General features: G+C 42.5%; 1 protein-coding gene across 2 annotated transcripts in view; it reads right to left on the reverse strand.

Annotated features, from left to right (window-relative positions):
• Positions 1-15,188, reverse strand: part of zcchc4 (zinc finger, CCHC domain containing 4) — a 132,527-nt gene that overhangs the window by 36,731 nt on the left and 80,608 nt on the right. For both annotated transcript variants that reach the window (XM_068037257.1, XM_068037266.1), the window contains 5 exons: positions 14,120-14,270; positions 10,736-10,830; positions 8,103-8,224; positions 7,436-7,511; positions 5,157-5,208 (listed from right to left, as the gene is read on the reverse strand). In XM_068037257.1, coding sequence (XP_067893358.1) covers positions 5,157-5,208; positions 7,436-7,511; positions 8,103-8,224; positions 10,736-10,830; positions 14,120-14,270 — 496 coding nt within the window. The remainder of the gene's footprint in view (positions 1-5,156; positions 5,209-7,435; positions 7,512-8,102; positions 8,225-10,735; positions 10,831-14,119; positions 14,271-15,188) is intronic.

The following is a 15,188-nucleotide window of genomic DNA, read 5'->3' on the forward strand; positions in this document are numbered from 1 at the left end:
AACCCGGCCAATTACCACCCCATCAGCCTACTCTCAATCATCAGTAAAGTGATGGAAGGCGTCATCAACAGTGCCATCAAGCGGCACTTGCTTAGCAACAACCTGCTCAGTGACGCTCAGTTTGGGTTCCGCCAGGGCCACTCAGCTCCTGACCTCATCACAGCCTTGGTTCAAACATAGACAAAAGAGCTGAACTTAAGAGGTGAGGTGAGAGTGACTGCCCTTGACATCATCAAGGCAGCATTTGACCGAGTATGGCATCAAGGAGCCCTAGCAAAACTGAGGTCAATGGGAATCAGGGGGAAAACCCTCCGCTGGCTGGAGTCATATCTAGCGCAAAGGAAGATGGTTGTGGTTGTTGGAGGTCAATCATCTGAGCTCCAGGACATCACTGCAGGAGTTCCTCAGGGTAGTGTCCTCGGCCCAACCATCTTCAGTTGCTTCATCAATGACCTTCCTTCATATGGTCAGAAGTGGGGATGTTCTCTGATGATTGCACAATGTTCAGCACCAGTCGTGACTCCTCAGATACTGAAGCAGTCCGTGTAGAAATGCAGCAAGACCTGGACAATATCCAGGCTTGGGCTGAGAAGTGGCAAGTAACATTCGCACAACACAAGTGCCAGGCAATGACCATCTCCAACAAGAGAGAATCTAACCATCTCCCCTTGACATTCAAAGGCATTACCCATCGCTGAATCCCCCACTATCAACATCCTAGGGGCTACCATTGACCAGAAACTGAACTGGAGTAGCCATATAAATACCATGGCTACAAGAGCAGGTCAGAGGCTAGGAAACCTGAGGCGAGTAACTCACCTCCTGACTCCCCAAAGCCTGTCCACCATCCACAAGGCACAAGTCAGGTGCTTGATGTAATACTCTCCACTTGCCTGGATGGGTGCAGCTCCAACAACACTCAAGAAGCTCGACACCATCCAGGACAAAGCAGCCCGCTTGATTGGCACCCCATCTACAAACATTCACTCCCTCCACCACCGACGCACAGTAGCAGCAGTGTGTACCATCTACAAGATGCACTGCAGCAATGCACCAAGGCTTCTTAGACTGCACCTTCCAAACCGGCGACCTCGACCAACTAGAAGGACAAGGGCAGCAAATACATGGGAACACCACCACCTGCAAGTTCCCCTCCAAGTCACACACCATCCTGACTTGGAACTATATCGCCATTCCTTCACTGTCGCTGGGTCAAAATCCTGGAACTCCCTTCCTAACAGCACTGTGGGTGTACCTACCCCAAATGGACTGCAGCGGTTCAAGAAGTCAGCTCACCACCACCTTCTCGAGGGCAATTAGGGATGGGCAATAAATGCTGGCATAGCCAGTGATGCCTACATCCCATGAATGAATAAAAAAAAAAACACCCTACTAAATGGTTCCCCCAAAATTAGAGGTGCCAGTTTTATGGCAGGTTGCAGTTTTCCCACAATCTGGCACATATGACACGTTTAACAAAACTTCACTACGTTCTTAGAAAGACCTGGCCAGAAAAAATGTCGACCTGTACGTGATTGGGTCTTCAGATCCCTACATGTCCTGATATAGGAATTTTGTGTGTTATCCTTAATATTGCCCGGCGATACTTGGGCGGTACCACTATCTGGTGAACAACTGTCCATTCTTCGTCCACAGGTCTGTGAGGAGGTCTCCACTTCCTCATCAGAATCGCATTTTTAATCTAGTAGCTTGCTGGAACTCCCTTTGCCTCAGCTTCAGTTACAGCTGATTGTGCCACTTTATTTAGCTCTGGATCAGCTTCCTGACCCTTGATCAGGGAAGACGTATTAAACATTTCCTTTGGATTATCCAAATCCCCAAAGAAAGTTTCAGATATTCGACTATCTGACGGTGGTGCCAATTTTACCTTTGACAATGGAACTTGTTTAGCCATTGCTCGGGTCACATGAAGGAAAAATTCCTGGAAACGTTTCCTGCAACCGTTCCGTCTCTTTGACTTCACTTGGTCTTTCACTGGAGAAGCTACTACCATCGCTCTGACCAAATCATTCCCCCAGGAGTAGGTCAACTTCATCTACAGGCAAACTATGGACAACTCCTGCAGTTACCGTTCCAGATATTGGGTCACACTCCAGGTGCACCCAATACGGCATTCAGTGCACTCTCTAGTGGAAAAATTATACCTTTCTCCAGCAGAAGAGTTTGGGTAGCTCCTGTATCCCTAAGTATAACTATAGGTTTACCTCACTTGAGGGATAAGGAGTTACTTTTCCTTACTCTCAGGTATCTTATTCATGACCCCAGCACTCAGTCGTTTTTGTACTTGGCCTTACAGCTGCAGTCAGAGCTACATCCTGATCTGTTGTATTCTCGGTCAGGGCCCCTTTCTCTGCATTGGCCTGGTGGACCCCAATAAGTCCCATGGGTATACCCCGCAACTTCCTGCATTCTGCACAAAGGTGTCCCACCTTGTGACAATGGTAACACTTCGACTTTTGGACCTCACTTCTACCCTCAGCATCTTCCTTTCTAGCCTGAGGAGATCCCGGGACATTCCCAGCTGTCCCTTCTTGTCCCCAGCCACTTGCCTTCCTTTCAATTTAGCACTTTCTATCCTTCTCAGGTTTGTGGGGGTGACAGACAAAGGATTTGGGCTTATAAACAAGCTCATAATCATCAGCAATTTCTGCTGCCTGTCTGGCCATAGAAACCTTCTGGTTTTCTACATGAGTTCTTACTAACGGAGGGATTGAATTTTAAAATTCTGCCAGGAGAATTAGTTCCCTAAGGTTCTCATATGTGGCCTCTACCTTTAGTGCCTATATCTAATGATCAAAATTACATTTCTTTACTCTCTCAAATTCTATATAGGTCTGCCCTGACTGTCTCCGGAGGTTCCGAAATTTCTGCCGGTAAGCTTCAGGGACCGACTCATAAGCAGCGGGAACAGACTTTTTTTGCCATCTCAATCTGCAGAAGTCTCCTCAGAAAGCATGGCATAAACTTCAGGAGCTCTGCACATCAACCTGCTTTCCATAAGCAGTGTCCAGCTTTCCTTCAGCCACTTCATCTGTCTGCATATCTTCAAAAGAAATGAAAAATGCCTCTATGCCCTTTTCCTCAAACTTAGGGAGAGACTGCACAAATTTAAACAGCTCTCCACTGGGTGCTGGGCTGCAGCCAGATCTTGCGTCACCAGAACTTTCACTGGAGTCAAGACCACCCTCTTTGTCTTAGTTCCATCTTTTTAACTTTAAATTCCCTTCCTGCTCTTTCTCTTTGAAATGCTCAATTCTCTTTCCCCTTTCTCTTTTTCAAATTCAAGCTTCTTCATTGTCAATTCTCTTTCAAGCTCATGTTTTTTCAATTCTATTGCTTTTTCTTTTTCCTGTTGAAGCTTAAGTTTTTCCATTTGCTGTTCCTGCTCAAGCTTCTTAATCTGCGACAGAATTTTAGCTAATTCAACTGCACTACCCTCTGGTTTGCCTCCTTCTTCCAATTTCAAATAGCGTGCTATTACTTCAATTATGTCTGCTTTCTTAGATCCTGGTTTTAACTCCAACAATTCTGCCAAATTTTTTAGTTTAACCTTGGTTAAGTTTCTCAAATCACTAAGGGATACATCCTCCTTCCCCAGAAAGGTCGCAGCAACTGATAGAAACATTCCGGTAGCGTAAACTTTATTCTAATGCACAAGAAACCAGTTTTTTATTTTCCTTTTCCTCTTTTCAATTATATTTCTGCACTTACAAATGTACACTGTTGGCGTCGGATTAATCTGCAAAGAGCCACCAAAATATAAATGATCACTGTCAGGATTCTAGTCTTTACACATACAATAACAGCGTTGTATGTATGTAGACTGGAGTCCTGACAATGATCACTTTATATTTTTTATATAAATACTGTATATTTTATAATTAATCATTCAGGACCTTCAAGGTCTCTGCATCTCAGCTGCTCACTGGATAAACTTGCAGCAAGTATTTCAACCTGTAAAGCAGGAGTCTAGGTAATGTATCATGATATTTTCTGAGCCTTCGGGCAATTATTGCGTTTATTTCAAGCAATACAGATACTGGTACAGTGTGGCACAACCCGTCTGGGCACAACTCCATGGTTTTATGTTTAACTCGTGACCAAACAATCTTTGACTTTGTGACTCCAATCTTCATCTTTTTAAGCAACCTTTCAAGTCTAATTACAGTTTTTGTTGTTCATCTGCACAAACTGAAAAAGGGAAAAACAGATTCGGAATCGGAAAGTAGGTAAAGTGAACATTCTGGTGGTCGGCTCGGGCTCCGGTCGGGCACGGGAAAAAACTGAAGGACTCGGGCCGGGTTGGGCTCAGGTCCAATGTGGTTCTGTCGGGTTTGGGTCGTTTTTTTTCCCCCGCCCAAGCAGGCATTTACACACACACATACACCAGTTAACTGAAAACATAAAGATATTTTCTCTTTCGAACTCTATTACCAAAATAAAAAGACAAAAAAAGAACACTTTGGCCTAACACTTGCTAATTCTTGAAGAAAAATGAGAAGATATAGAAAGATGTCAGATGTCCTTCGTTTTGGTTTGGTGTCCCATGTTTTCTCCAACTGTCTGTCCAAAGCGAAACTAAAAACATCTCAGGAGTCAAGCATTCTGACCCCAATAAATCTTGACCAGTCACTTCTCTGTAAACATCTTTCCCAAGTCAAAAAATCCCCCTGCTGGGTATTTATCTGAAACCGGGTGCCTTCCAGTAACTGTTGTTTATAAGCCCAGTCCAAAAGACCTATTGATGACCTCTTTAAAAAAAAACACCATCCAGCATCAATAGAATCTTTTTTTAGTTTTAAAACACAAATCCTCATAATTTAACAAAAAAAAATGGAAGCACACGTAACAATATAAATGCATCCTTGCCAGTGTCATCCACATCCCAAGAACAAGCACAAAGATAAAGCCACAAGATTTAATTAAAAAGTGAACTTAGTATGAAAATATATCAAATGACTTAATAAAACTAACAGCAGAATTATTCTTAGCGGAGGTTCAGCTAGACAACACCTAACCTGCTAGAGGTGTCATTTTTGTGGACCAAATATTCTTGTGCTTTGACTGCCTGCACATCCATTAAACTGACTCAGTGAACATTAATGCACTATGACTGGCCAATGAGTCCTACTCACATGGTTTAACACATTTGTTGCAGGTCTGACAGTGTTTCCATTGCTTGCCATCCTATTAGGAATATAAAAGAGTGTTACTCTAAACCAGAAACTTCAGAAAAGTAAATTCTAGAACATAGTATTCGGGGTTATCATTTAAGTTCCCCATCATAAGATTAAAAGTAGTGATAAAATGGCAAAACTGAGCAGGGTCCTTCAAGTGCACCAGTTCCATAATTGATCTCTAATGCTTTGCTGCCATGCATTCATCCTCCACCAGTCCAAGCTACCTCAGATCTTCACTCCACTGCCCTAAGTACATGGATGGATCTTAGGGGACAAGGCAAATCCCTTGAAAAGATGGCTACTAACTCCTCAACGAGAGCCCCAGACAGAGGCAAAGAGGCGATGCAACCAATGCCACCTGCTCAGCAGGACAACCATTGAGTAGGCCACTGGGCTTCAGAAGTTGTGACTCTGGTGCCAGGACTGGTTGGATGGTGCCCTCCAATACCCTCCTGCAAGGATCTCAGTCATTGCGGTGGTCTGCTGTGCTGGCCAATAACATGTCCTGTCAGAGAAGTGCGAACCTTGAGGATGGTGATGTTCTGGGAAGCTGACAGCTTACTGGGGAGGAAAGAGGAGCAGGAAGTGAGAAAGGAAGAGGAGGAGGCGGTGGGAGATGATGCTGAACAGAGAGGTGCCCTTACTGCATGACGAGATGGCCTTCTCCTGCCACCCTCCAAGAAGAGGATCTCCCTCCTTTCCCTCACAGCCTGCAGCAGTAGATCGAGGTCAGCATCAATGAAGCGAGGGTCAGCCCTGCCCTGGGCCGCCGGCTCACTTGTGACATCTCATTTCCCTCTGATGCTGTGGAAGGCTTTGCCACAAACTACAGATCTCTCCCTCAGGACAACCAGCAGCCTCAGTGATGGCTGCCGTGGAGAGTCTAAATGAGTCCCATACTTCATCTGACCCACTTCCTTTCCCATAGCCACTGGCTCCAATTGGACAGGAAAGCCGTTTCCATAACAATTAAAGCCTCACCCCCGTGAAAATCTGAACTTTAATCAGTTTCCCATCAGAGGTACATTTCTGACCCAAAAACAGACCTGGCTCCTGTTCCCACCTCCGTGGTGAAAACGCAGCCCTTAGCAACGGCGCGGATATGTGGTCTGAAGCATATCTCAGGTCAAACATGACACCAAGGTTGCAGACAGTTGCCAGGGAGAGTGGTGGAGTCGATGACTAGGGAGTGGAGTTAGTGGCAAGGACTGAAGAAAATGGTTTCGGTCTTCCCAACATTTTATTGAAGGAAATTTTTGCTCATCCAGTACTGGATGTCAGACAAGCAGCCTGACAATTTAGAGACAACGGAGGGATTGAGAGAGGCGCCGGTGTTGGATGTCGCCAGTGAAACTACAAAATGACACTGCGTTTAGGGATAATGCCGCCGAGGGGCAGCATGTAGATGGAGGTGGCGCACAAATACTTGGGGTCACTAGAGGTAATGCTGCGGGAGTGGGAATAGAAGCCATTGCAAGTGATTCCCTGGCTATGATTAGATAGATAAGAATGGAACCAGGCAAGTGCAGACCCACCCAGCTGGATGGTGGACAGCCGTTGGAGGACAGTGTGATTAACTGTGTCAAAGGCTGCAGACAGGTTGGAAAGAACAAGTCATCTTTGTCATAGTCACGCAGGACGTCATTTTTGACTTTGATAAGAGCCATTTCAGTACTGTAACTGGAGGGATTCAAACATAAGAGTTCGGGGAAAGATGAGCATGGATTTGGGAGGTGACAACACAGTGAAGGATTTTGGACAGGAAAGGAAGGTTGGAGATGGGGTGGTAGTTGTTTTTTTGAAGAGAGGGGTGATAATGGTAGATTTGAAGGAGAGAAGGACAGTACCTGGAGAGAACCATTAACATCAAGTTGAATGGTCAGCAATTTAGTGAGAGAGGGTCAAGGGAGCAGGAGGTGGGTCACATGAGCAAGATGAGCTCAGAGAGCTCATGAGGGAAGATAGGAGAGAAACTAGGGAAAGATATAAAATTGCCAAAGTACTGAGTTGTCTAAAGTTGGTGACTAAATTGTTTCGCTGTTACAGTTTCACTGTGACCTGCAATAATTGGTGTTTCCAAAGCAGTTATCAAAAGCACACTTTGGCTGCTTCTCTTATAGCATTTTGCTTTATTCACTGGGATATTTTATCAAAACTATAAAATGCTAAATCATAAAGAAAAAGAAAAACCATCCCCAATCTGGTGAGGCACAAGTAAAAGCTTGCTTACTTACTTTAGATGTGCAGGCCTGGCATATCTCACAATGTCTGTTTGCTGAGGATATATATCGCTGACAAAGTGAACAGAACCTAGTGAAAAAGACTGGAAACTGTAAAAATGCAACTTAAAGCCAGAGAAGACACATACACGTTTTTAAATGGGAAACTATTTCACCAACTTAAACAAAATTATAAAGATTTTGTTTCTTGATTAAAGTTAACTACCAACCTTTAACATAAATGAGTCACAAAGACAGAAAACAAAGTAATTGAAGTAGCTACAAAAAAATGTCATGTGACAGTCCCTAATCTATCCTGCTTCATCTTGTAGGAAAAAGACAAATTTTTTAAATTTATAATTTAAGGAATAAATCTTCCTTTCGACTTGTTGTTTTGTTTCCCAATGACATCAGTTCAGACCAGGCCCCTGTCATGTGATATAAAGAGATGAGGAGAACATTTTTTCTGGGAGGTTGGGAAGCTGCTGTCCTGATATTTATTACTTTGTATGGAATGTAGAAATACTACAATTGTATTCGCTGATGATTCACTGTCAAAGCATTTACTATGAAAACTATTTTACTCAGTTTGTCCCTCAGATTCAGGCTATTTGTTGTTAAAGGCATTTTATAGAACACTGAAACATTCTCACCAGGTGACATTTTTGAATCTGGAACTTACCTGTACCCTTCTTCTACAGGCAAAATAATGTCTTTAGGAGGAAGGTTGGTAAATATGCGCACTGGAGATTGTTTTCGACCACTGCTCCCATGTTTGTATAATGTATGGTTATCATAATCTACCTAAAGATAAAATCATGATTATTGACTTTGATAGCTTCTATTATTTCAGTTTACCTGAAGCGAGTTCCTCTATCTCTCTAGTCTTGATGTGCACTGGTTACATACTATAAACAGCCCATTATCAAATTTGTAAATGTATTATTTGTACATTCCTAATTTCTTTTTAAAAATTTCACATGCATTTAATCACATCTTTCAACTTCTGTGGTAATGTTTAACCTTTGCTTTGTTGTTGTAATGCCCACAAAAAGAACTCAACTCAAAATTTACATCAATTAGATTCTAAGAATACAGAAAATCACCCACATTGCCAAACAAAGAATTCTACCTGACTGAGTTTTTAAACCAACAAGCTGACTCCTGCAAGAATGCTGAAGGGCGACATTCTACTGTTTCCATCAAACTTGTTTTCTATTTACAGTCAGGTATGAATGAACTCATTGACTACCCACCAGCCATGCAGTTGTCATCTCAGTTTTTACTGGAGGAAAGCCTTCAGCCCCAAATAGAAACACACTCCTTTGGTCTCCAGCCCTGAAGCATCAAAAACTGCAGTGCTGCTCACATGTCTTGTTCTACCATTTTAAGCAATCAATCAGTCAGCTTTCCTGACTCCCACCTCAGCTTCCCTTGTTAAAGACACAATGCAGTCTTTTAAAAGCTTCATGTTTTGCAATCCCAGCCAAGTGCGCCCCAGGACGAATTCTCTGGATAATCTCTTACACTGACGAGGGCTGTGAAGAAATTCCAGTTCTTCCACACACCCTGAAAGGCAATGTGTCAAGTTACCTAACCTAAGCTTTGAGAGTTAGAGGAGCTACTTAACCTCAAGCTCTCCACATGAAGAATGGCCAAAGCAATGGAGGGGAGAGGAGGAGAGGAGACTATTGGCATGAAAAAACTATTTCTACTACATTAAACTGTCTGTGAGACCCTAGCACGGAAATGTTCTTAATTCAGAAGGAATTGGGAATTTGACTTGAAAAGGCCAAAATGATATTGATATGGGAAATGGAAACATTAACACCTTAGTCCCGATTCTATAAGCTCATCAAATATGAACTTGTGCTGGTTCAAAGCCAGATACCATTAAACCCAGGGCTGCCAGCAATTCTGAGAAATGTTTTTCATTGGCTACTGGAAAAGGGAAAACTTAGCCATGAAGCGATAAGTTCCTACAGCCCTTCCAGTCTGAGGCCCAATCCATGTAAACCTCATTATAACATTTCCTGACTTCATTACAATTTTCCAAGCGAATCTTCCCCCACAACCCCAATGTGGAAATCGGCAGGTGACAGTGGGATTTCAAGTAACCCAAGGCCAATCTGGTGACCTGGGCCCTAAGGTAAGTGCTGACAGTGGGACGTAAACAAGTGATCAGTCGAGAAAGGGAGGGAAAAGCTTAGAGCAGGAGCGGCAAAGTTTCATTGTGGAGCCCAGAGCAGCATTACTCGTTCTCCAGGCCCACGAGGAAACAATTACAAATTTACAAAAACTTCCCTTGCTTGGACTGTTCTGGCACTGGATCATTCTGATATCAGCCTACCCAGGCGGAAACAGCACTGTGCGTGACTGGCACAAGCTGGAGTTAAATTGGCATGGAGTATGAATACATTGCAAAAAACTGAGCACCATGCTGCTCAAAAGGACCTTGGTGTGCCCAGCTTTTATGTGAGAAACTCTGTACAGAGCCCCACTTGCAAAATTGGACCGGTGCCATTTACAGTTTCATTAACACGTTGTAAATGATGCATGCCCCAAATCTATCCTTGTAAAATTTGATACTTTAGTACTTGGGTACACAATGTCCTCGAACAAAATTTATAAATTCAAATTGGGGCTTCGAGGTGTTCTTTAGAGGTTGGGATTAAGGTACTTTCTTAGTGCAGAGCAGCCCCAGTACTAGTTGAGCCCGTGACATATGAAAAATGTATCCAAACATTCTCCTTCATGGCTCCTTATAGGCTTGCAATAAAAGTGCTTCCTCCCACTACCTCTCCCACCTGCCATATGCAAGACCAAGGGCTCATCAATGTGGCAGATCTGTAGTAAAAGGAATAGTAATGCAGGGAGGGAAGCACTGTTTCCATTTACAGACCAATTAATCCAGACGGGATACAAGCACAGCAGCATCAGACTAAACCACACATTATATGGGTCCCTGATGGCCGCCCATTCACAATGACCAGGCAGGTGGGCCAGGGTAAAGTTTGACATTTTCTGCTCCGGTTGTTTAGTGGCCCAGCAAATAACCTTCAAGCTCTGCTGTTTTGGCAGATCCATCAGTTTAACCACTATGACATCACCCAAAAGACAAACTGCATTTAAAGCTCAGCCAATGTCAGGCTGCATATTTACTAATGACTACTTTAGCTTCTTTGATACACATCAAATAATACTAGATGCAGATTAAGTCATGTCATAATTTGTGTCACTTATCTAAAATTAAGCTTGTATTGGATCACGAAATGCAGAGAGTGGGAAAGCAACACATACTGAGAAGCACCTCACCTGGTAATCCAGCATGCTCAATGTTGGGAAACACTGCAGAATGCGAGGTTCAAAAAAATATGGAAATATCCAAAATATTGCTAACTCCTCATCAGCTGAATGAAAAAAACATAATTAGAAGATACTGAAGTGCCGAGTTCCTCAGAATAAGAGAATAATGAGAAATGGCCATTTGGCTACATAAATGCAAGTTCGCCCCTCTTTCATTACAGTTGAATTTTTCTAACTCAACAGACTGGGAATCGAACCTGGCACCTCTGGTCTCTACCAGTCGATACCTTTTCATTCAGATTTCAAATAAAATGAAAATCGAGACAGAAATTATGGCACAAAAACAAGAAATGCTGGAATCACTCAGCAGGTCTGGCAGCATCTGTGGAAAGAGAAGCAGAGTTAACGTTTCGGGTCTTTCCACAGATGCTGCCAGACCTGCTGAGTGATTCCAGCATTTCTTGTTTTTGTTTCAGATTTCCAGCATCCGCAGTATTTTGCTTTTACAGAAATTATGGCAACTACCATGCATTCTCTCAATAAATGTGCCCAGAGTATGATGTTAAGCTGTAACAGCCTTGTGCTGTATGTAGCAGGGCTAGACGATTAAATTATGAGGACAGGTGAAATTCCTTACATATAAGAGATTGACAGCTTTGACACACACAAGATATTTTAAAATTTGCATCCAGCTATTCTTTAATGCACCTGAACACTGAACAGTACAAATCAGGTTCAAACGCTGCCTTAGGTTGAGTTAACCAATTTCAACCATGCCAATGTTCAAGGTGGATACAACTGGCCTCAGTAAAACTATGATAGATTAATGTATGCAAGTAATGTACTTTCGACGGGATTGTAATGGCCGATCAGTACTTACTGTCTGGACTTGGGCATGTTTAATAGCTCATTAGGGGGATAGAACACTTAAAAAAAAAGCAGTGTGGTGGTGGAACCTGATACTTGACACAAAGGTGAACTGCTATTGAGACAGCTTGTGCAATCGGAACACCTATCAGTACAATCATTTTTTGAAGTGCCCGTTTCGTGGAACTATCCTGAAGTATAAACAAGTCCAGTCCAGTAAACTGGAGACAGCATAATCTAACACTGACTGTGGGTCCCAGACTCAACTATATCAATGGACTAGTTAGGTGGGCAGAACAGTGGCAAATGGAGTTCAATCCAGAGAAGTGTGAGGTAATATATTTGCGGAAGGCTAACAAGGCGAGGGAATACACAATAAATGGTAGGATACTGAGAAGTGTAGAGGAACAGAGGGACCTTAGAATGCATGTCAACGTATCCCTGAAGGTGGCTGGACAAATAGATAAGGTGGTCAAGAAGGCATACAGGATACTTGTTTTCATTAGCTGGGGCACTGAATATGAGAGCTGGGAAGTTATGCTCGGACTGAATAAAACACTAGTTAGGTCACAGCTGGTGTACTGTGTGCAGTTCTGGTCACCGTACTATAGGAAAGATGTGATTGCACCAGATTACACTGGGTACAGAGGAGATTTCTGAGGATGTTGCCCAGACTGGAGAATTTCAGTTATGAGGAAAGATTGGATAGGCTAGGGTTATTTTCTTTGGAACAGAGGAGGCTGATGGGAAACCCAATTGGAGTGTATAAAATTATAAGGGGTCCAGATAGAGCGAATAGGAAGGCCCTATCCACCTTGGTTGAGGGGTCCATAACCAAGGGCAGAGACTTAGAGTAACAGGTAGGAGGTTTAGAAGTGATTCAAGCAGAAATGTTTTCACTCAGAGGGTGGTTGGGATCTGGAACACACTGCCTGAAAGGGTGGTAGAGGCAAAAACCCTCATAATATTTAAAAGGTACTTGGATATGCATGTGAAGTGCCACAACCTACAAGGCTATAGACCAAGAGTTGGATAGTGGGATTAGGCTGGATAGCTACTCCTCAGCCGGTGTGCACACAATGGACTGAATGGCCGACTTCCAAGCTATAAATTTCTATGATTCTATGATAACAAGCTATTCATCAACCAGAATCTGCAGTGCTCAGCATGATGGGGCAAATTGTTTCAACTGACAGCTTCTATTCATACAGCACTTTATCAGTGCTCTCTTTCTGAAGTTTGTGAAAACACAACTCTGAATTTAAGCCAATGTATATTCTGAATATATTTTAAATGTTCATTCATATTTGGAAGAGATAACTTTTTATTGCTTTCTTCCATCTTCTTCATAGCCAATTCTACAAGTCATTAAAAGCTAGGCATAATAAGTAATATTAAAGGCTAATGGAATGTTGTCCTTTATCTCAAGGGGGCTGGAATACAGGAGAGAACAACGCTTCAGTTGTATGGAGCCTTAATCAAACCCCATCTAGAGAACTACATTCAGTTTTGGGCACTGCACCTTGGAGTATATATTGTCCATGGAAGGGGTACAGCACAGATTCAACAGACTGATACTGGGGCTTAGGGAGTTAAGTTATGAGGACAGGTTGCGCAAGCTCGGCTTGTATTTCCTTGAATATATGAAAATTAGAACTAAGCCATCCAGGAGTAAAATCAGGAAGTACTTTCACACACAAAAAGACAGTAGAAACCTGGAACCCTCTCCCCCAAAAGGGTGTGAATGTGGCAACAATTGAAGCTTCCATGACTGAGGTTGATAGATATTTGTTAGAACACAAGAAACAGGAGCAGAAGTAGACCATATGGCCCATCGAACCTGCTCGGCCATTCAAAACGATTATGGCTGACCTGAGGATTCAACTCCACTTTCCTGCCCGCTTGCCATACCCCTTGATACCCGGAGACCCCAAAACTCTGTCTATCCCAACCTTAAATGTATTCAACGGTGGAATATCCACAATCCTCTGTGGTATAGAATTCCAAAGATTCACAACCCTTTGTGTGAAACAATTTCTCCTCATCTCAGTCCTAATTGATCGGCCCTTTATCCTGAGACTGTGCCCCCTTGTTTTAGATTCCCCGACCAACGGAAATAATCTGTGTCTACCTGATCCAACCCCTTTAGAATCTTATCTGTTTCAATGAGATCACCTCTCATTCTTCTAAACTCCAGAGATTACAGGCCAAATTTATTTAGTCTGTCATCATAAGACAAACCCCTCATCCCAGGGACCAATCTAGTGAACCTTCGCTACACTACCTCCAATACAAATATATCTTTTCTTAAATATGGAAACCAAAATTGCACACAGTATTCCAGATGTGGTCTCACCTAAACCCTGTTAGGTATGAGTATCAAGAGATATGGAGTACAGGCAGGTAACCAATTAAATAATGATGGAGCAGACTTGAGGGATTGTCTGGCCTACTCCTAATCCTACTGTTTCTATGTTCCTAAGTACAAAATATTCCTCTTCCATACATTGCATTGAGATTCCATACTTTCATTCCGTGAAGTCTTCCATATACCAACAATCTTTTTGAAGCTGTGGGCAAGAGCTTCCACCAGGCCGCCAAACGGTGGATCAGTCACCATAATAACAGACTCTCCCTTGTCTTGACACACGAATGTTTGAAATGCTTCAGAGGCAGACTATACAAAGTTAATAAAGTTAATTAGTGTTGGCACACATGCAATTTTAAACAGGTTTTACAGCTTTACTGACAACTACATTTAAAAAATTATACATGGAACAAGTAATAAAATCAGTACTTTGATCTACAATATTTATAATTTTATGGTCATTGCTTTGCCTTTTAGCTGATGTAATGGAAAAAGATTTTCTCGTTATGTAGAATAATAATTGCAGATGTTGAAAAGATCCAGATAAAGTGCATTCATTGTTGGAAACAATAGAGAGTGATATGAAATTATACAGCATTGCATGCAAATTAAGTCACTGTAAAAAAAGATACCTGAATCTTTGGCTTTGCTTACAAGCAGATATTTTTAAATTTGCTCCCAGGCATGGCTGAGAGAGAGCGCCATGAAATAATTAACAACAATACATGCTGCCCCAGTAGAATTAAATTCACATCCAGTTGAATTATACTGCTTTAATACCGCCATCATTTTTACAGATGGAGGCAAATGGGAATAGGGATCTTCTACTGCAAAGTGGTGACGTGAAAGAGGACAAGTCCTATCAACGCACTGCTTTATTGCCATCTGTTCAAGGCTCATGACTCTACATTTGGTCACAACTAAGAGAAAATAGAGGGAAAAGCAACAAAGGGATAAGCACAGCCATGACGAGTAAGTCAGGAACAGCACATTACTTCAGTTATGCGGAGCATATAGAAAAGCTGGGATTGTTCTCTTTAGAGCAGAGAAGGTTAAGGGGAGATTTAATAGAGGTGTTCTAACTCATGAAGGGTTTTGACATAGTAAATAAGAAATTACTTCTACACCAGCAGGGATTCCAGTAACCAGAGGACACAGATGCAAGATAATTGACAGAAGAACCAGGAGGACATGGAGAATCCTTTTTTTTAAACTCAGCAAGTTATG

Source organism: Heterodontus francisci, chromosome 1 (genome assembly GCF_036365525.1).
Source record: "Heterodontus francisci isolate sHetFra1 chromosome 1, sHetFra1.hap1, whole genome shotgun sequence".
Classification (NCBI taxonomy): domain Eukaryota; kingdom Metazoa; phylum Chordata; class Chondrichthyes; order Heterodontiformes; family Heterodontidae; genus Heterodontus; species Heterodontus francisci.